Source organism: Achroia grisella, unplaced genomic scaffold (assembly GCF_030625045.1).
Source record: "Achroia grisella isolate CSIRO2021 unplaced genomic scaffold, CSIRO_AGI_Agris_v1 utg807, whole genome shotgun sequence".
Lineage (NCBI taxonomy): Eukaryota > Metazoa > Arthropoda > Insecta > Lepidoptera > Pyralidae > Achroia > Achroia grisella.
In genome coordinates this window covers 1,800,118-1,824,327 of record NW_026713028.1, presented here as the reverse complement: position 1 = coordinate 1,824,327, position 24,210 = coordinate 1,800,118, and the positions used below count along the sequence as shown (strand labels likewise).

General features: G+C 32.4%; 1 protein-coding gene across 2 annotated transcripts in view; it reads left to right on the top strand.

The window, feature by feature from the left end:
* LOC131851703 (uncharacterized) overlaps positions 1–24,210 on the top strand; it is a 75,812-nt gene that overhangs the window by 30,932 nt on the left and 20,670 nt on the right. For both annotated transcript variants that reach the window (XM_059202228.1, XM_059202227.1), the window contains exons 2-4: positions 21,405–21,484; positions 22,376–22,522; positions 22,711–22,904. In XM_059202228.1, the coding sequence (XP_059058211.1) occupies positions 21,427–21,484; positions 22,376–22,522; positions 22,711–22,904 (399 nt within the window). In that variant the 5' untranslated portion in view covers positions 21,405–21,426. The remainder of the gene's footprint in view (positions 1–21,404; positions 21,485–22,375; positions 22,523–22,710; positions 22,905–24,210) is intronic.

Genomic DNA, 24,210 nt, shown 5'->3' with positions numbered 1-24,210 from the left:
CCGGTGTACATGTATTATAAATATAGAAAAACCTTCCTCTTGAATCACTCTATCTATTTAAAAAAACCGCTTCAGTATATATAATATCCATTGCGTAGTTTTAAAAATTTAAACATACATAGGGACGGACTGACAGCGACAGCGACTTTGTTTTGTACTATGTAATAATACAAATAGAACTAAAAACTACAAAAAGCGTATTTATATTACTACGTGTTTATATTACTACTATTGAGCGTGTTTATTTCACTTTTATTAGAACAGGGCAAGATTTTTTACATTTTATAAATATAACCAAACTGTTTAATCAGAGTAGGCTGTCCTGTTATTTTTCACATAAATTCACAGAAAAAAAGAAATAATCAAACTATTTTGTTAGGTTTTCATTAGAAAATACTGTTCTTAATACGGGTAATGACAAAATATGGGGTTTAGAAACAGGAAGATGTGGCAACACTTTCACAGAGACTGAAAGTTTAATCTGATTATTACGAATGATGCTACTGATATCATAGATTTGTTGTAAAATGAAATAAATATACAGAACAGGAATATCTAGTGCATTTTTACTATAATATGAGTAGGTACACTATATATATGAGTAACGAGTAAGCTATACCCTTAAATCCCCCGGGCAGTAACCGCTAAGAAGGCAAGTGACTTTTGTGTGTGTCGCTAAAGAAACCAAGTCACGTTTTCCGATACACAGTTATGATGCCAGAGATATTGTGTTCCTGAACACGATAGCCGGTTGGAAAACAGGATTGTTTACATTCACCACAACGAAGAAGTTTGATGGGCATGCCTGGAAAATTTGATAATATTTTTAGGTTTCCGAACTTAAAAGGTAAAATGAACCGCTATGAAGCGAGTTTGCCTGTTCGTCAGTTTGTCCGCGGGTCATAGAGGTATATTTAACCACTGTGATGATCATTTGTATAGAATAGCAAAATGGGTAGTAAAAATATCTCCAGTAATTCTCGTGGTATCATTATTCTAACACTATATATAACACTATTCCGAAGGATAAAACTGTTTCCACATCGAATTTCAGAGCTTTGAAGACACTCTTTGAATTTGAACACATGTTATACAATTTATGTTGAAATTTAAATTATATAGCTTTGTCTGACTAATCAAATCCACAGTCTAGTTTATAGTAGATATTGTACACGAAATATAGTTCGGTCGTATCTATAAAAAGTGATGATTCATATAATCATTATGTATAGTCGAGTAAAGGCTATTAAACAATCGAAAGCTTTAAGAAAGTAATTAGAATTTAACCTCTTTTTGGAGTAATTTTTATGTAAAATCACATTACAATTTGTTGTAATTGAATATGACTGAAGAGTAGAGTTTCTGCTTATTTGTAAGAATTACGTAATTCTTATAATGATTCAATCTGCACATTCATGATGATTATCGCTAGAGTTCCGTTTTGTTTTCGTCCGTTTTTTCGTGGAGCCCAAGAGCCAATTTAGGTGTATTGGAAACAATTATTCTAATGTTGTAGGACTTTGCTGGGGTTCATCGAACAATAGAGAGCGAGTGGCATTCCAAACTAGCGGAAGGATTTATGGAGACGCAACTCCTCCCTGACTGATGCGACTCTAGTCAGAGAGCACTAGCGATACTCTCAGGGTTTAAACTTTAGCTCAGCTCATAATTTCGATCCCCCGTTTGAATTCAACGGACGAAAATAATTCTTAATCAAAACAATATATTATCCATCCATCTCTATGTTTAAAGGCTGTATTTTTTTATATCGAAATCTTATAAAAATCTATAATGAAAAAATTAACCTATAAGATCTCAATAAAAGTTATCCGTCCCCTAGCGTGAAGACGTGAATAATGGCGACTCTCTCTGGTGCAGTTTCACTCGGGCGGTATGTGTCGCATGAGTCAACCGGTGAAAGTGCTCGCCTGGACACAACCATTACTGACGATTACTCTACTCATCAAAGATACCTACGCCATTTAGCGTTACGGCTAATTGTTACGATAAATGACACTCTTGGCAAAGTGGGTCGTGGTAAAAAACATCCACCGTTGCGTAACATGTTAGAACAAGACTATTAGGATTACGATTACAACTTGATGGATTGTTTGACGATTAATCGACTCGGTAATCGATTATGATATCTATTAAATGTAGGCAATTACGATTCCGATGCATTTCTGACTGACGTTTATCCCACAATCTAATAGCCGATATTAGAACTGATTGTAGAGAATATTACGAGGCAAAGCCAAAACTAAAAGTTGTTACGATTTACGACAAATTAGAAAACAATTTTATTTGGGAACGTGTGAAGAAAATAAATAATATATATATATTATATAACTACTTATATTACATAGAGAGTGTGGATACTGTCTGTAGGTTTAATATAATCTTAGGAAGCACTACAAATTAACTTATTCCAATTAAGCTCACTTTATATTGAGTTCTAAAAATAGAAACTACAGCCCAGATTGAGCTTCATAATATGGAAGCTTATTATAGCCAATTAATATAATAGTTTTAGTGTGGTAGACATTGTAAGTCGTCTGCGTGGGTACTTCAATCTTAACTATTTCAGTTGGCAAGTAACTTGCCTTACAGTTTACAGTACAAAGTTATGCTTCGGTTGAAATATTAAATAACTTAGTAAATTTACATGATAACGTGATGTCAATATATTGGTCAGGTATATAGGCGACGATTACCACATATTAGCGGAAGCTTGCCATTACAAATAAGTAAAAAAATAACGCTACATGAATTTAATCTGCTCCCTAAGGAATCTGTCATGAAGATAATAGCATAATGGTAAAAAAAAGGGATAGTGATTGCTAAACCAAAGGGTTGCATTTTACAATTTGTTTAAAACTTTTCACAACTTTACATTTTGAATTATTACACATATTGTTCACGCGAACAGATCGCGGGTGCAACCAGCTTACAAAATATAGGAAATGGGTGTAATACGAGTACAAGCTTGTCACATATACATGTAGGCTGTATACATATTACGATGTATTATGATCTAGCTTGTGTCACACTATACGTAGCAATTTCCTGACAATCCGCTTCCTACTGAGGAAAAGCGTAGGGCTCTGGTTTCACTTCCTTCTTATAGTAGGTATAGATAACATTTTTTTATTGCTATAAAATTATATATATTTACTTACGAGTAGCTGTTTCCTGCACTTAGTTTCTATAACTTGATTCTTATGTACTACGAATGGTTAACCTGATAGCAGTATCCTTTGTCTATTACCACGAAAATGCTACGAAAATTGTGTCGAGCGTGGTACACCTCATATATTGTCTATTCTAAACTGTGACATCACCGCAAAATTAGTCCTCAAACTGGAAAACAGCTGGCAAAGCGAGCTCCTAGTGCCATGAATAGTTGAGGTAGATGTACCCACACAGACATCTTTGTATATTCTCCCTCACGTAAAAGTACAAGAGTATTGTCTACAAAAATCGCTTTAAATATGGAGACAATATTTTTTATTGTCATCATATCATCATATACACAATTGAAAACTACTTGTTGTATTTATAAATACTTCATATCTATATAGTCTATACTTCAAAGCAAGTTTTTTAGATCCCTAAACAAATACAATTTAAAAGTTGCGTCACCGAGCATGCAAACGGATGTCGCTTTTTCGACCTTTTTCCTCAGAAATCGCCATAGCGAAATCTGCGCCTTCAAAACCATGGTCGGTTTTTTTGTTCTATGTTGTGCTACTAGAATGCAATCCACATATTTTTGTGGTCCATCATAGTGTAGTGGTTTGCGGGTAGCCGGCGAAATCGTGAAAGCGCGTTGACGCCATTGACCTCGACTGTCGATTGTTGTTGACGTACTGCTTTCTTGATAGGTTCCGATTACTCAGAGTTCAAATACGAAATCTATAAATACATTAGTAAATGCACACATTAGTCTATTTTGAGTTTTGTTTGTTTTTGTTTGTTCATGCTATACGCATTATGTGTGTAGCCTGACAACAAAAAAACTATTAATATTAAAAACTATTATTTACTTATTAATATAAATTTTGTAGGATAACATATAAGTAACTTAAACAGTAAATTTTATTAGTTTTGTGTCCTGAAATTTATACACAACAAAATAATTAGCCAAATACTCATAGGTGCAGTTATATGGAAATAATGCGGTCACCTACAGTTGGTAATTCATTTTTGTTTTTATAAATACTAGAATATATATAATAGAATATAGATCATATTCCATTATATAGTTATTGTACATGTCTATATTTTTTTTTTACCAACTTATAATATTATTACAGGTGAAAGAATTATACTTAAATTTTACAGAATTACAATATTTTTTTTAAATAATAATAAATATATGTTTAAATAAGTCTAACAGTTGTTTAGTGCTTATAGTGAGTGTTGCGGACCACGAGTGCACTTAAATACATTTGTAAGTATATTAATTACAACTAATGTTAACAAAGGAGGACTTATCTCTAAAAGAGATCTCTTCCAGTCAACCTAATAGAGCGTGGCATAGGAAGTGTTGAGTGGGTCAAAATGTGCAATGGGTATAGGACAATACACACAGCGCCATCTAGACCCAAGTTAAGCTACCTAAAGCTTGTGTTCTGGGTACTAGATAACTGATACAAATGCATAAATATTTTTTTTAACTCGCCAGACCTATACAAAAAATCATACTCATGAATACAAATGTTTATACCCTATACCATCGAAAGTTAAAGCGATATTCTAAACCGCTAGACCACCGAAGCCATCAAATCTTTTCTCTTTACAATATTACTTTAGAAAGACATAAAATCATTATATATAAAAAAATACTGATTAATACAGGATAAACATCCTGCCACCCGATCCTCACTTCGCATATAGCGGTTAATTACGAGGCAGCGCTACAGATGGCGAAATTACAGGCTGATTTAATTAGAAAGAAGTTGGCCGATGTCGCCTAAGAGACCGATAGAGCCTCCGAGGAAGGTGCCGACCTGCAACGTATAACGGATTGGTTTCAACGTACCGAAGTACGGGGGGAGCAGAGAATAATCAGGCGGTGACAGGCAATTTGTTAGTGAAAGTTAACAGGTTGCACAACAAATGCATTGTAGTCATGATTACTAACCAACTAAAACCTAAGTTATCTAACAACGTTAACTTAACTGACTGCCAACAAATAACAAACTGTTGTACAAACTCAAGTAAAACTACGAGCAATTATGAATAATATAGCTCTGTAAATCCTTCCACGGATTTTTAGTGCCTTCTGTACTCACAACCTTTTTTTCATCCAATAAAGTTAAAATGCCAGCTACGGTTAGCAATATAACAGTTTGAAAAAAAAAAACATACCTGTACGCGTCTGTGTTTTTTTAATAAACTTATAATTTATACACACAAATAGTCCGGTCTAGTACCTGAAGATCGTAGTATATGTAAATTATAATAATGTATATACCTAGACAAATACATTTTCCACTTTCTTTTGAAGTATTTCTATATACGATTTTATGACTGCATGAACTAAATTGAATAATTCTATTTGTGAAATGCTTTTTTCTACAAACAATTTCCATTACAAATAAAATAAAATATATAATCTAATAATTAATTTTGTCGCTATTGTGTACTGGTTAATTATAAATCACCGTATTTCAGTAACTAGTAACTCACGAAGTTAGTTTCAGTTACAATCTTAGTTTTAGCCAATTTATTCCCCATACGACAATTTCTGTACTATAGCGGTATATGCTACTGCATCATGTTGTAGTGGGTATCGTTTCGATCTTAACACAAAACAAATATTTCTGCATATATATATATGTGTATTATTTCTTACATTATTTAAGTATTTTTAAATAATGTATTATGTTTAAATAAGTCTAACAGTTGTTTAGTGCTTATTATCCTGAATAATTCTTAGTTTTTATTTAATGTTGTAACTAATCCTGAATAATGTTTAGATTATATACATTTAAGTTTGTTATTGTCCAATCTTGTTATTGTCAATTTTATATGTTTACTTTGTTAGTAGTGGTTGTAGTTTAGAACTTAACTTAATATGCTATCGTTGTCGTTGATCTCATATTGTATTATTTTACAGAAAAAGGCTATAAAAGAATAGCAGAGAGGGTGGACTCACTGCCCTCACTGAGTTATAGACCGTTTTGTCTCATTCATTAGTTTTAAATTATATTATTGTATGGGCAACAGTCGTATTGTGTAAAAAGTTATTGTTTGAGACAAATAAAAATTATTATTATTATAGTGAGTTTTAAAATATAGTTGAGCGTAATGATGGCTGGTTCACCCATTATACTCGTGAACGGATGCTGCTTGTAAGGACTGGTCTGCTCTGTATGACTGATTTATTTTGTTACTCAAGTATCTATTTATTTACTGTTGTAAAGTTTGCTTTGCGCAGTTTGTATTTACACAAAAACTTAAGAATATAATGTTGATCAACATTTATTTAAATGGTATTGCTCATTTTCGCAAGTTCATTGCTCCTTCTGCTTGTGATTGAATCTGCTTATAATATAATAAATATGACTTTAAAAATGATTATGATTATGTTAAGTTTATTTAAATAAAAATTGTTCTGTATTAAGTTATGTGTTATGTGCACTGTATGTTATTATCATACGAGTATGTCCAGAATATTAAAAAAAAACAGAAATATGGCGCCAAAATTATTTGAAATTCGAACTGATGACTGGAACCTTATGCGTTGAATACACTTACTTAAGTATTGTGCATGAAGTGGGCTTCAGTAATTACTGTACTAGTTCATAACATTATTATGTTACGTCAACGAATGAACGGTATCTGTATCAAACCATTGGCTCATTGTTATGTCATAGATATAGATGATCTATCAAATTTATTATTGACTGCACAATAGAAAATAGACGAGCTGATTTCAGCATTTACAATATTATATTATTAGTGAGATAATTTTGTATAAACTCGTCTGCGTGGGTATATCTGACTCATCTATATCAGCCGTCATACAGCTTGTTATGAAGATGTGTTTCGGTTGGAGGGTGACATTTTACTTTCGAAATATTCTAAGGCCGTAGCTGCCTGAAAATGGCACTCAAAACCCGCGGAATGACTTATGGATCGGCTGAAAACCAAATCCTGTCTGACGGATCCGACTTTAGCCTGAGGCTAGGAGTTCGGTCCTCGGCTTTGGCTGTAGTAATTTCGAACTCCGTTTGAATTGGACGGGGGATCGATCGGGGGAAGATAAGGTAATGAAATTACAGGATACGGCATAACATCTTAGTCCCCTGAAATGGCACCATACGAGTGGTATCACGGGCGTCACATATCGACATTATGTCTGTAGAACTATTTACGTATATAGACGATGATTACCATTTACCATCATTTAATACACATCTACACATATAAATAAAACGGGAGTGTCTGTTTGTAATATTGAAATTATTGTTTTTTATTATATGCGTTTGAATATAAATTCGGTACAAAGGTACACCAAACTAATATTTTTTACAATTTTTGTCTGTCTGTCTGTTTGTTCCGGCTAATCTCTGAAATGGCTGGAACGATTCTGACGGGACTTTTATTGTAAAAAATATAATTGCATCTCTGTATTTGTTCTGTACTAGCTACCCTCCGCCTACGCACGGATATACATGTATTGTACACCTTTCCCTTGAATCACTCTATCTATTGCTAAAAACTGCGTTAATATCCGTTACGTACTAGTTTAAAAGATCTAAGCGAACAGACAGCGGAAGCGAGTTCATTTTATACTATTTAAAGATTAGATATCCTCTATAGAAAATATAATGAATTAAATATACATTCAATAACATATAATGAATTAAATATACATTCAACATTCAATAACAATGAATTTCACAGTAACTGGAGACAGCACATTCCGCGGTACAGACAAACAAACATTGTGACATTGTAATTTAGTACGCAATAACAATTTGAATGTCATATTTCGATGTATATCAATATGTAACCACTTAGTATGCATATGAGTACCGCGTACCGGCAGATTCAATTTACTATGACAATGATTCGTTACATTCTGAATAAATTGTCACTTTGTTGATAAAGCTTTTACTTTCGTTGCAACAAAAGAAATAATGTATCGTTGCCGTTCCACTTTCGATTACAAAAGGTCGAGACTTGGAGATTAGTAACAGTTGTTTGTTTTCTCTTCCTCATAGTTTTATAGTTCAGGTGTGTACCTATGGATATACCATTTATAATTACGTAACTTTCATATAAGAGGATTAATGGACTTTTAGAGGACACAAGACAACGCACAATGACGAAATAAAATCTACAGAAATACAGAAAGAATAAAAGATAAAGTATACAGAAAAATATATAGGTGTATAAAGTAAAAATATACTGATCGGTACATATTATTTAAATAAAATAGTACCTATTCTGAATTTGAAATAATGAAGGAATTTTTCAGAGTAAAAGCGGAATTATAGAAAAGTGTGGAACGTTTATAAAATAAAATAAAAAAATCTCAGTCTAATATTACCGTATAACAAATTAGCGCCCTTTTCTGTTTAATATCTCTCAAACACATATAGCCAAAAAGAATATTGAAAATGGAACGTCGAATATAGAGCAGAGAAATTCTTCTTTTCTTTTTAAAAAAAAGTATACACATTCTTCTCGTTTCATATTCCACGGCGTTACCAATAAATATCAAGTGCATATAAATGATTTATGATTATTATGTGTACTATATTCCTCTATCAAACAAATCACATAGTCGTCATCGCCAGAGAAATAACCCTCATACCCTAGATTAAATATGGCCGCATACAGTGCTATTTCAGAGGAGATTCCTTCCAAGAACGCTGTGATTTCCGAATGAGCTCGATGCCTTGGTTTTCCCTAGAGACTAAAGTGTGGAGGTCTTCAAAAAGGTCGTAATAAGATTTCTTAAGGATCTCCAACGAGCCCTTTTTACCCAAGGTCCCTTTATTGTAGATATAAATCACTGTTTAATTAAATTAAATATTTATTATTATTAATGTTGAACAGATCATTAAACTCGAATTGTTATTTATTTAGCGGTTGATTATTTTGTATATAATAGGTTTTATTTTATAAAACCGTATCTGTTCGATAATTGTGTATTCTTCCTTTGATGTCTTAAGAGTTGAAGAGTTTGCTTCCAGGAATATTGACATGAACTGTTTGTTCATTAATTTATTATATACTAGCCGTGTCCACGGTTTTACGTCTATATAGCTTAATATGATATATGAGCTATATTATTATACAATTCCATTAAAATTCGTTTTGTATATTATTATATAATATTAGTACGATGATGCATCTATTTTGACTTGATTACTGATTAATAACCAATTATTAGAGTAAGGTAATCTCTCCCGAAGGATTTCTGAAAAAAATATTGGATGCCTTCTACACTGGTGCCTAATCAAACATTCCTCTAAATCTTTATATATACATACTATAATTATCTAAAAAAAATATTTTTATAACTATTTTATTTAAATTACATTTCTAAATCTAAATATATATAACTCAAAGGTGACTGACATAGTGATCTATCAACGCACAGCCCAAACCACTGGACGGATCGGGCTGGACGAATTTGGCATGCAGGTAGATGTTATGACGTAGGCATCCGCTAAGAAAGGATTTTGATTAATGCTACCCCCAAGGAGATGAAAGTTTGTATGAAACTTCGTCAATTTTAAACCGATCGGGCTGAGACTTTGCATGCATAAAGCTACTATGACCTAGGCATCCCCTAAGAAAGGATAAATTCCACCCCAAAGTGGATAAATTAACGCGAGCGAAGCCGCAAGCAAAAGCTAGTTTAATATATACGTGATATATTCTCTATAACTAAACATACGATCATAATATTCTTGTATGTTGTTATGTGTGACCAATATGTACAAATGTTGCTAAATTAATTAGTCGGATTTTTGTCGCAAAATAATATATATTCGTATTATCCTTTGATGGCTGTGAATAAAGAATATTTATTCGTGTGGGTCGCATGTTTCATCACCTATTATATTAGTAGACAATGTACGAGTACTTTAAGAATTATTCATACTCGGCTTCATTCTTCTCGCCCTGTTACAATAAAGCTCGCAAGGCTCATAACTCACCCGTCCAATTTGCGTTTATCTCCATTTAATGTAACCATCTTCAAACTGATATATCTCGTTACATGTGATACGGCTAAGAATTTGGTGCGTATAATTTTACATTTTTGTATTTCAATACCATATAGTTTATACGGCTTACTTCATGAAAAAAGGCACCGTTGCCGCGTAGCAGTCGTAACTTCTTAGTAGGCACGCAGTACTAACTTCTGCTTAGCATATCCATCAGAAGATGCTGACGTGTACACAGAAGCCTTGCCTTCTATCATTACATAGTATAAAACAAAGTCGCTGTCGCTGTCTGTTCGTCCCTATGTATGCTTATATCTTTAAAACTACGCAACGGATTTTGAAGCAGTTTTTTTAATAGATTGAGTGATTCAAGAGGAAGGTTTATATGTATGTAATACATGTGCGAATGTACTGTGTGATGTACCCGTGCGAAACCGGGTCGAGTAGCTAGTAATAAATAAAATAAGACTGTACCAGTCTTTATATAGTTAGTATACTACTTTTAAGATATAAACGTGTTGGCAATTAGCTGTAAGTTTATATTGTATTAATTGATTAAATAAATAAATACATTTTTATAGTGGATTCAGGCAGATGTCGGCATAGGTTATTAATTAATATATAAATATAACGTCACATTAAAAATACAGTCGTATTAATAATTTACTTATCGATTCATATTGTTTAGCTTTTAATTCAATATATACTGCTAAGTGTCCTCCAGTTACTTTATATTTGACTAGCGACCGTCCCGGCTTCGAACGGTGTTAAATCTTTGAATTTTCAGCTTGTTCTATACTATGCATAACACGCATGTATTATAGGTAGGTAAACCAGGTAACGCAGCATCTTTATAACCACGCAGGTAAACCTTCCTCTTGAATAATTGCTGGAAACTGCATTAAAATCTATTAAGATATAAGCGAAATGACAGCTGCGGCGACTTTGTTTTGTACTATTACTAGCTACTATACATATATTAAAATGTTATTAAAGAATAGGGTTGAAGATAGATGGTTAAAAACTAGGGTTGTATATATTTTTTTATAATACATTATAGAAATTTAAAATTAAAAAAAATCCAATAAATAAAAACAAATGTTAGGGGTGGACAACTCTTATCACTTAGGGGTTTGAAAAATAGATAGTAGCCGATTCTCAAACCTACTGAATATACATATAAAATTCCATATAAATTAGTCAAGCCGTTTCGGAGGAGTATAGTAACTAACATTGTGTCACGATAATTTTATATGTATCTACAGCAATTCATTTATAAGTTAAGAGCCGCACTTGTTGGTGAAGCTCTTATTATTTTCCCCAATTTTCCGTTGTCTTTTTAGTTGTTAATATGACCCGACTCCTTGAATGAATGAACTTTTTCCTTGAATTGCTTAATATAGCTGTGTCTTCCCCTTTTCCCTTTTTCCTTCGATGTAAAGATAAAGCAGCTATATATAGTTTGTATTTTTATATATGAGTGTGCTCTTGTGAGCTCTCATGGTGCCACTACGTCTGTGCAAGCTGTATGCACTCAGCAATCTATGTGTTGTTTGCATCGTAAGCAACCGCCTTTCACCGACGGCGAGCCGACACGCCCGGCGAGCGCTTGCGTCATCAACTTACGGCCATACCGCGTCACTTACGAGTTCACTCACTTTGAAACTTGCAACATACTCCAAAACCTACATTCTGTTTGTATTTAGAATGTGTGTGCATTAAAAAAATATGGTAATGGCGCAGTTGTTCTTGTTTTAAGGATCTATGCCGTAAGCAAGTAATCACTACGTTTTCCTATAATAATATCACAGGACAATTCACACAGCGTCATCCCTTAGCTAAAATGAGAATAAAATCAGGTAAATTATTCTATCGTGGTGGATTCACCATAAATTCACTACAACATGGACGGTATGCAGGGGGACCGCGTGAAGCCTGACATGTCATCTTATATTGTTAGTTATAGGACCCACTTGTCCTTATTATCTAACTATCCCTTCTCCCTCTCCCTTAATATTTAGACAAATGTATGTAGTTAGATAAGGAAGGCATTTAATATTAAAGGGTTTTCAGAAATCCTTCGAGAGAGATTACCTTCCCCTAATAATTGGTTATTAATCACCTGACATCAATCAAGTATGATCGATACAGGAGTTAATGAACGTTATTAGTTAAACCCTTAAACTAAATTTATAGGCTTTGTATGATATATTACATGCCTTATAAATTATAAGAGACTAGCTGTACCGGCGGTTTCACCCGCATTAAATTTGTAGCCTATGTGTTATTTTGTTTCATAAAAATCAACTCAGTAGTTTTTGCATGAAAGGGTAACAAACATCCATCCATTCATACTCATAAACTTTCGCGTTTATAATAATAATAAGATTTAGATTACACTAGTGACCTGCTCTTGCTTCTCACGGGCGTCGTTACATTGTACTCGTATGTGGCAGAAAAGGTAGAACTATGTTCAAATATTATACACATAAATCTTCAGGGAGAAATTCTCAAAATTATAGTGTCAAAACGTATGAATACAGTTTTCATGTTCCGTTGTTCAAAAGAAGTATATAGAGAAAAGGACGAAAACAACGATATTGTTTTTTAATAGGTATAGCCTTATTAATGGTCATAAAAATGGTTATCATTAAGTGTGATAAAGAAGTGGACCCTTCCAACTGTTCTAAGTTTGTGAGATCATATTTCAAAAACTGATATACAAATATTTTGTTATATGTAGTTATCACGAAATTTGAACTATTAACGATATTACAAAATATGAGACGTCATACTAAGGAGGTGAGTCACATATATATGACCAACTGCGACAAAACAGAGAAATTAAAAATTGCGAAATTCAAGTGACGTATTTCATTTATGCATTGGAGCCTATTATACGTACAACACAGTTTATCACAATCCGCTTGTTTAAAATATATAAACGTTTTATCTAAAAAATGAACTAAATTATGTGTTATAAGAGTAAGTAATAAATTAATGAATAAAAGGTATTTTAAATTAAGTTTATGGAACAACGCCAACCTGTTCGTAGTTAAATGACCTAAGTATTTTACCTAATGAAAAATCAACAAACCTTGAAATTCTTTTGTTCCGTAGCGGATAAACAAGTACTAATTGCTGTTTACTCTCAGTTGTAAGCCTTTTTACTTTCATTGCCTTTTAAAACGGAGTATAATAGAAATAGAAAACGTGTGTATTCAAATAAACTTTATTTTTATTCATGTATAAATTCCATTAGTAACACGGATTCTTAATAAAAATATAAATATCCTACCAGTAGTAGGATATTTTTATCAAATAAAGACACAATCATGATAGACTTTTTAGCGTAGGTAAAACCACAGATAACATAATATTACATAGTAAAACTAACTTAGTCATGTTTATTTACGTCAAAAAGTCGAATTTTCTAATCTAGGCGAAACTAAAAAACTTTGTGCGACAACTTATATTTTTGATAGAGTCTTTAGCGACTGATAAAAACTAAATTAATTTAAAAGGTGACGCGAATAGGGTTTTTATTGGATTATAACGGAATGGTGCTATGATGCACTCGCCTACACTAACTGTATACGCTGGCTGGGCACTACTGAAGGGTGATATGATGATCATAAAGTCAGGTCAGTTTGCCCATCGTAGTGAATTTACTAGAAATTTACCACAATGATATCCACGGAGGATCGCGTGAAATATAACATATCAAGTGTTTATATCCGACGCCTGCATTAGATACTCATTCTGTTCACACCATCTCGTGTATTTTTCATAAGAGTCGTATATTTTTCATTAATTAAAGTATTTCCATAAGTATTTTTGAAAATACAAGTTATGTAATTTTTCAAAAACTTATGTATATGTGTACAAACGTATTATAAATATGTCTATAGAGTACTATACAATTAATAGATATATTTCGATTATGTTGGTATATATATTTTATTTATACATATTATATTTGACGACCTCGGTGGTCTAGCGGTCTAGCATCGGACTTTACGTCCGATGGTCGCGGGTTCGATTCCTCGCACGGCATAATCATTTGTATTCATGAGTATGATTGTTTGTATCTGTCTGGGTGTTTTCTATGTATAATATGTATGTATTTACGAAAAAAATATCTATGTACTTATATCAGTTATCGTATGTATAGTTAGTACCCGTAACACAAGCTTTAGCTAGCTTAACTTGGGACTAGATGTCGCTGTGCGAATTGTCCTGAGCTTATTATATACATACAAATAATTACTAGAAATTTAAGTACTTGCGACGTCTAACTGTCTACATCTATGATATCAACCCTGCTATAGAAATATATATGCATATATTTATGATCGTTAAACTAATCATGTCGAAGTTTCGACATTCGAAAATTTGCCTCGTAACCTACTAAATTATGTAACGCAAAATCTTATATATATATAAGTTATACAGTTACATAAATAGTTGACGAAGTGGGAACCTAAGAAAGTATATAAATACCTCATCCCCGGGCCTTCACAGCGATAACATTTTTTACAGTTTAAAAGCTTTTTAATGTTTAATGTAAAACGTTATAGCCCCGACAGCCTAAATAAAATAAGATATGAAATTAAAATTTAGATACCTATATTTATTTAAATGTAGTATGTAAACAAAAAGTAATTGTAATAATTTTTTGTTTATATACACTTTTTAAAATTGTGTTATGATTTACTTGCATTAGACCGATTTTATGTTACAATTAAAAAATATTAAAAAAAAAACTGTCACCTGTTACTGTCCGTTTGGAATTTAACTTTTTTTATTAAAATAAAAGTAGTTAAGTTACACCTTACAACATTAGATATCTGCTAGTGAAAATCCCGTCAAAATCGGTCCAGCTGTTTCTGAGATTAGTAAGAAGAAACGGAGAGACAGACAATTTTTTTAAATTTAAATGTATTTAACAAACAAGCTGACGTCTCACCTGATAGTAAGTGACAACAACTCCGACACTTGTACCTTACCGACACTTGTTGGTAACCACGCCCATTATATTCCAGAGGACCAAAATGTTGGTAATATTAAAAAATCTTTCAAATTACATTGTGGACGGATTATAGAATGCCTATAATTCTGTTATACGTTTAAGTCCTGTGGCACTTCAATAAAACCGCCTTTATTAGCTAATAAACTGGTTTACTTCTTTTATTATGGTTTTATCATCATCTGAGGACGAAGTCGAAAGGTAGAGAGTTCAATTAGAAATATTTATTATATTTATATATATAACTAAGTGACAATTGTCGGCTATTTATATGTGACCGTCGTGATTACCATTCCAGTTAGTGTAATATTAATACTCGTAAAGCCGAATTTTCTAATTAGATTGTTTATGGAATGGCTTTAATACCCATTATTTATAAGGTCACAATGTATATAACTTGGAGTGACTCCAAGCAGCTTGTATTTATTACTCCAATGGAGCGGTAATACAGTCATAGGGTTGAAACGAGATGAATTTACTAAATAACTAGGTTATTTCTAAGTATACAGACAGAATTTTAACAGATTTCAAAAAAGTAATAAGCTTTTTTACATTATTTCAATTACATGAAAACTCCGTCTATAATAATAAATGGGTTCAGCATTTAGGTTATATATAAATAAAAAATACGTCTCAATAAACTGACTACCTCCGGATTTCATCATTAGATGATGATAAAACAATAATAAAATAATATAATAGAGTTTATCGTTTTCGCAGCGATGTAGAATGTAAGGATCCCTAATTTTTTTTAAAATATAATATAGCCATGGGTGACATATACCCAAAGATAGTATAACTTTCTAATGGTGAAAGAATTTTTAAACCTTTCCTCTTTATAATATTAGTTCAGATTAAAGTCGAGTTTAATGTGGTAGCAAAGGACACGAAATATAAAATTAATAATTACGCCTTAAAAATGTATGTAATATATCATATTACAACAGATCATTAGCGTTGAACTGTGTAATGAAATCGATGGTAACGAACAAAATGTTGTAAGTATTCTAAACCCTTTGAATAGTTTAATATATTTTCTTACTTTGTATTAATTTTAAATGTATTTTTTACATTATTATAGCAATGTCTTATATTAAGCTTTTACTTTTCTTATACTATCAGTGCCTTATATTACTAGTAGGTATTTAACATTTTTTATTGATTTTTCATATACAACACATCTAAGTCCCAAATGACTAAAATTGACTAAGAAAATGACAAAATTTTCAGAATTGAGATCCGTCTGTTTGTTATGTCATCAAAATTGATATAATAGTAATACTAGCGTATGTGTATATATTACATAAAGTATATTATAATATGTTAGAGTACAGATAATATAATATTGCATAGTTAGAGACAACAATGACGCGGGCTCGAGTTCTACGACCGACAAAACACTACGGTTGAAGACGAAACAGAGAAAGTAATGAATAATTAGCATACACGCGTTGGGCTACTAGATTATTACATCACGAAATTCAGGGTTTCTCAAAGAGTGCACCATTTGCAGTACACCAGTTAATGTATTTTTTATGGAATTGGAATGGCAAATGTGCAGTCGATCTACCAGATGGTGGTTGTCACCGATAGATAAGAACTACATCATAGACAGCATATACTGTACTAGCTTTTGCCCACGGCTTCGCTCGTGTTAATTTATCCCCTTGGGGGTGGAATTTATCAAAATCCTTTTTTAGCGGATGCCTACGTCATAGTAGCTTTATGCATGCAAATTCTCAGCCCGATCGGTTTAAAATTGATAAAGTTTCATACAAACTTTCATCCCCTATTTTATCCCCTTGGGGGTAGAATTAATCAAAATCTTTTCTTAGCGGATGCCTACGTCATGACATCTACCTGCATGCCAAATTTCAGCCCGATCCGTCCAATGGTTTGGGCTGTGCGTTGATAGATCACTATGTCAGTCACCTTTGAGTTACATATTTAGATATCGTCTTGTGACTACAGATTCATATCATTCGAGTGCCTTATGCCTTAAAACCAAAATATAGTTTACAAACCGAGCTACTTGACGGAGAAAAAAGTAAGACTGAGATTTGAGACAGACGAATTTGTATAAAGGATAGATTCTGTTGAAATTGTAGATGAGTGTTAGAATTTACATACGATTACCTTACATATCGGTATACTAAATTTACTAATATAATAGGTATAAATGACATTTATCAATTGCTCTTTTGTATTTTTCTAAATATGTTATTTGTTGTATCGTTAGTCAGCTTTTAAAGGAATTCGTAATGATATGTCTTACCTTATATATAGTGGAGCTATAAGTTTGATAAAGCCTAAGTTAGTTTACACTCTGAGCAAACTAGGGCTTTATGATGTGTTTTAAGCCCTTATGTCACAGATTACAGACCATATCTTTTCTATACGTATATCTACATATTTTTTACATTTGACGCCTGTCTATCTATATAGCGAGAATTTGTAGAAGTCTAATAAAATTAAAATCATAGTTCTTTATTGTGATGTTGGGAGCAAAGTACTAATATCATATTGATGTAAATATTGATTACGAAATATAGTTTTAACGATTTTTAAATAGTATGTTTCTTTTTATTAGGTGTAATTGTTATTTCTATTGATAAACACAAATTTTTGGACAAGTATAAATAAAAGATGAATGGAATTATTAATCTAAAAAATTATATGATAATACTGTAACTACAATCAGCCAGTATTACCAACAGAAGTTGTAAATTACTATTATTTCCAACGGTTATTAATATACTATGTTTCATAAGAGTCGGTGGAGCGAATCATTAGATGCAGTTTGAACTCTCCATTGTACAACATAAAATAAAATATAAGGTCTTTGATAATTGGATATTTACATGGTTGATGATTAATGCACGGTTAAAATTTCTGGGTCAAGAAATATTTTGTATTATAATAATAATGTAATTGTGAAGTATGTGGTACAATAGAGCATGTAGGTATATAATTTGCTGATGGAGTATGTCAGGAACGAGAGTCTACTATATAGAATAACGTCAGACCATAGAATAAATATGTTGGTTGTTGGTGCCATACAAAGTGTCTTGCTTACCCCTCAGATAGTGCGGCTAAGGCAATTTGTTCACTGGTGAGGCAATGGAGTAAGTAGTTTTAGGGTACATTGGGACTGGAATGTACTTTTAGATTGTATAAAAGACCCTAAAATTTTAAAGATATAAAAAAAAATGTAAAGACATCCTGTATCAGATACGTATTAGATGTTCCAATCTTTCTTTGCAAGCATTAAGAAATTTTTTTCCAATAATTGTTATGGAAACGATCCAGAACATTAGTTGTTTTATTATTAAGTTTGTCATTCAATCTGAAAGTTAAAGTAAAGAATAATAATTTCATGGTCTTTTGCTTTAGCTTTGTTTGGTTATGAAAAAAAAAAAATATGGAGTGCTCTGTTTTGCGCGGGCAAATGTGGTGTAAATTATTTTACCGTTTTGACTATTTACTACTGTGAGAGATTATGTTTTAGGTATTCGTGTAGTTATTGTATAGTAGAGTTTGCATCATTAGGAACAAAATATTTTTTGTATATTTTTCGGTATGATATATGTAAACAATTCTCCTCATAAATTAATTTTGAATGTTTTGTTCGCATGTACAAGTCCACCTGACTTCAAACAATTTTTGTAAAATTATGCCAGTTCTTATTTCTTAGTACTATACTTGATTTCTTATAATGGCAGTGCCAAATCTTATAAAATGTATCTAGTGTTAATTTCTCTGTGATCAGTACATAAAGATATGTCACATCACTACGTGTTGATGTGACATATCTTTATCTACTGTTTTTCTTATTGTATTTCTTCTATATGCACAATAGAGTTTATTATTATTATATGTATTATTTATACATAGTATAAAACAAAGTCGCCATTGCTGTCTGTTCGCCTATATCTTTCAAATTACGCAACGGATTTTAATGCAATTTTCAGCAATAGAAAGAGTGATTCAATAAGATTATATGTATAATATATGCTTGATGAAGTACAATAAGAAGAGAAATTAAAATATTTTTAAGGTGTGCGGAGCCAGGACCGGTCGTTAGTGATAAATAAAAGGTATTAGTAGCTAATTACAATGTCTTTTCTATGATGGTACTTATATTGCGAAGTTGCGATTACGATGTAGTACGAGGACGTATCGAGTATGTGACACGTTTAGCATCCAGATGAATGATAATACAACCGATGCGTGATGAAGTGAACAATATACAGTTCGGTGAGCACGATAAAATACATCACTATTTCATACCGTGATCAACTTATATCATGATATATGTGATGTACATGGAACACGACATCTGGAATAAATATGATTAAATATTTAAATAGAAACGTGTTAGGTACACTTATGTGAAACGAAATTTTGAAAATTAAGCCTACCTTGTTGTTTTTATTTTAGAAATTACACTATTACTATATTATTATTTATTCTTTATTGCACTATTTAAAATAATGTACAATTGGCATTCTCTACCAGTTAACCATTGGGTAGAATAAGAAAGCGGTTGAAGGGCAGTAATGGGAAAAAGGTATACTATTTGTATTTACCTAACTTAGGTATATATGTCGATAGTAATATGCGTATATACCTATGAATATACATATATATACGTACTTAAATACTTGCTATTACAGAGTTGGTATAGAAAAGTATTTTTAATATCGGATTATTTTTACAAAGGTTATGATCCTGTAAAAGTCTATCAGAATGTATATAGGAACAGCATATACAGACAGATAAAATAATTATAATTATTGTTACAACAATATAGAAATTTAATTTTTGAAATGAAACTTTACATTATTTGTGTCATTTTAAATTAAATAATTAATAACATTAATTCGGTGTATTGGAATTTATTTTAATACGCGACTTCAGTTTGTCAACTGTGTACTATGTAGATGGCGTTGTATATTTTTTACATGGCACGTTTAATGAAATGCTATTGATAGCGTTCATAATATTTTGTCATTTCATTTCAGAGTTTTATTAAGAATATCATAGTTTCCATAGAGCCGCAAACTTGTTCATTTGTGAACTACTCTAGTACCTAGTTCACTCTATATAAATGCGGGAAAAATACAAAGCATTTATACTAAATTACACTTACGCATATTAATGTCTAGCATATTGTAATTATATGCATTGCCTAATGGCCTCCGATTTTGTTACAAGGTTGAGCCCCATGTTCGGCGGGGGAAATGATTTGTAGACATGATTCATGGTCTGCATTGTCGACTCGATACCATTAGTATGCTCGGCTGTCTGTCTATAGTTCAGCTGAATGTTTGGCGTTCCTTTGCGCTCCTACATTATTGTAATGTTGTATTGTATTAAGAAATGTTTATTCATTCCTCGTCTTAATACAAATTATAACAATTGTTGTATTCAAGTTCCTATTATTATATTTTATCGAATTAGATATTATTTTGCGGAAGTTCATTTCATTACTTAATGGATTTGTATTATATTGTTTAATTCTGCTACCATTAGTATGTGTGAGTACCAAATATTACGTGCGGAAACCCTACCTCATTGGAAGCGTTAATACCTTCTCTATTAGAACAAACTATCCCGTTATTAGAATATGGGTATAGATCCAATCATCATTCATTGCTACTATTAATTTTATTTTATTAAATGTAATGCCAAATTAGCTGAATGTATGTGGCAGCCGTCACTTGCGATGTGTTGCGAGTGAAATCTAGTGTCCTACCTCCATATACTGTAATTTAATTATCCTTTAAGAAGTTAGCTTAGAGACAGAGGTACCTACATGTATAGTATGTTCTATGTATAAAATATGTCTATTTTAAAAAAAAAATATTTCATTAATTTAGTCTTCTTTATTTATTTATTTAGTTTCATTATACAGTGTTTAGTGCTTACAGTACCAACAAGTTCTGCTAAGGTTTGGGACTTAAATGGTGTTTATTTAATATTTATTTTAAACAATGTCTTCGATAATTACTGCCGTAACAGTTAGTGTCACCGTATATATGCGAAATGAGTCGCATGACGGCGTTCTACACTTCGCTCTGATTGGGAATGCTCAAATCGGCACGAGCCGTCCGGTACGAACCCGATAATATGAGGCCAGGTTTACAAGCGGGTAATGTTTATTTCTTTTGTTGCAGCGTCCGCGTGTGTGATGCAGCGATGCGGGCGGCGGTGAGGGCGGCGGTGCTGTGCGTCTGCGCGCTGCTCCTGCACCACGGTCCGTTGGTCGCTTTCTATTCTAATTATTATTTAATAATTTCACTACTATTCTTATATTGCAGACACGTCGTTGCTTATTCTAAACAATGCATAATGAAAGATTGTTTAGAATAAGTTAGTATTTGCAATTTAGATACAAATTGTATATAGCATTAAGTAAGTACTAATGTAGCAGTTCATTTTATTTATTCTTAACAATTTATATAATGTTGCATTATTACAATGAATTTAATTACATTTTCTTGCATACCATAAATTATAATTTATAATTATAGCATAGTACTTAAGGAAACCTTATTGAAAAAACCACCACAGTGAACCGTTAGCGCAGGTGAATGTACCAATTCATCACCATCTATTAAAAAATCTCTAACTCTTCGGAGGGGTCCTAGATTACATGATTTATTTACACAACTTATTTGCAAAATGGCGGACATCTGACTATGGAGCAAAAACATAATTTATAAATCTATAATGTGACTCTATAAAATAAAAAATGTTAAAAAGAAGTGTAAATATTTAATAAATACTAATATGAATCCTACCCGCGAACACGCGCGAAAGGGTAAATCAAAAAATAATTAGATGCAATCCCTCACGATTGCGCGCTCTGGTTTTCCCTCGCTAAATCGCAAGCACTTATGATGCTCATGAAAAAATATGTCGTATAAAAGCAGTCTAATGTCACTTTATCAAATTCCTCCGTCCCTAAACGTGTGACTTACATTGGCCCCTTAATGAATTAATTAATGAAACTCTTTATTGTTCCTCTTACAAAAAATTATCATAATTATGTGTAAAAACCCTTACTAGTATTAATTTTAATATTAATCAACATTTTGATTAATCAACACTTTGATTAATATTGTTGATCTTTGATGACGTTTAGCTGAGGCGGAGCTTCGTGGGCGATGTCCGGCGGCCGACGGAGCATGTCCGGCGCGGGCTGCACCCTGTACCACGGACGACGAGTGCGGGGAGCAGATCTGCTGCACCACCACCTGCGGACAAGTCTGCGTTGATCCATTGTATACAGGTAATTAGTACACAAATTATAATCTGTATTTTAAATATTATCGCATTTTATTTATTTATTTAAATTTTAATACACATTATTGTATCCAAACAATACCGGAAGAGGGGGGGGGGATTAGGAGAGGTATTAGGGGGGGTTGGGTTAACTATTTATAAATATAATAAAATAATCATATATTACATTCGCAGGTTGTGAAAACATAAGGCTCTCAACAGAGCGTATATCTCGTGCACTGGCAGCTGAAGGCAGCCGCGGCGGACGTGGTCTTCAAAAGTCGGTGCGATCTCCTCGCTGCAGGGTCTCTGATGGGGAGTTCGAACAGATACAATGCGACAATGAGATCGTCAGCTCTTGTTGGTGCGTCGACGAAGCCGGGTTCGAGGTGATTTGTTTTTTTTGTAATTGGAATGGTAAACGTGATGACGACCTCTAATGATGTTTTAATGGAAAATGGTAACCAATCACAGTGGTACATCTTTTACGACTGACCTTGTATATGCGACATACAAGATCAGTACTAAAAGGTGTACCGAGCCGAAATCTAGGTAGTATTAGTATATTCACTAGATGCGAAAATCAGAAAGGAATTTTCAAAATTTTTGTAAAATTTGATATTGAACTTGCGACCGTGGCGTTGCTTTATAAAAGTATTTGAAAAATTGGACAAACTTATTATAATTAATTGAAGTTCAATTATAATTTTACAAACGTTGATCTGAAATGTAATCACCCATTCGGTATCCCAATACCGGTAATAATATGGCAATCTGAGGGTCTTATTGCAAAACATAAGCCTCTCGAATTGCCATATTATTAAAATAAAATTAAGCTCTAAATCCGCAGTCTCATTGAGTTAGTAAAAAAGGATACTACCCTGTTAAACAACTATATTTTAGATCCAAGTAAAATAAAAATTGGTATTTTATCGTTTTACTTTAAATTCTATTCTATTCTTTAGTTCTTGGTGGCTTTAGTAGAGTACTGCTAATACGAACAGCACAAAATACATAAGTACATTGTGTTGTCACATAACTTTCAGGTTCCCCACAGTTTGCCATTCCTGAGGACTGTCATGCTTCAATACACTTCATGAAATAATATTTTATTAATGTTTTAAACATTATTAATATTATATCTCGCATAGCATAAGTTGTCAACTCTGAGATTGTAGAACTTATAGAAAGTTTGGCAAAATTCCAAAAACTTCTGTTCATCCATTATCATAAATAATGTACTGACAAAGAGTGCCAAAAATGTCGTAATTTTTACATTCGCAATGTGAAATATAGTTATAGCTCTGTTTAATGGAAATAAATTAAAAATCATGGACATTTGAATATGTAAGTAAAAATATATTGCACATCTTGTAGCGAATTTCGATGAAAACAACAAACTGTACAGAATAAAAGTAAAAACGGTTTTGTTGTGATATAACTTGTTTATACTACAATATAAACGCTAAGTGGGTGACACTTTAAGCGTTGCTTTAAGTAACTTAACTTTGAAGCCAAATATAATACAAACATTTCTTGCAAACCCTACTGATATAATGTAATGCAGGATAAATGTTTGGCGATTTTTGTGAGATGAGGAAGGATCTCGAGTGTGAAAAAAAATCGGAGATTCTTGGCGATTTTTTTATTTATGTCCATTATTACAATGGTGCGTATTGATTATGAGTAGTACGA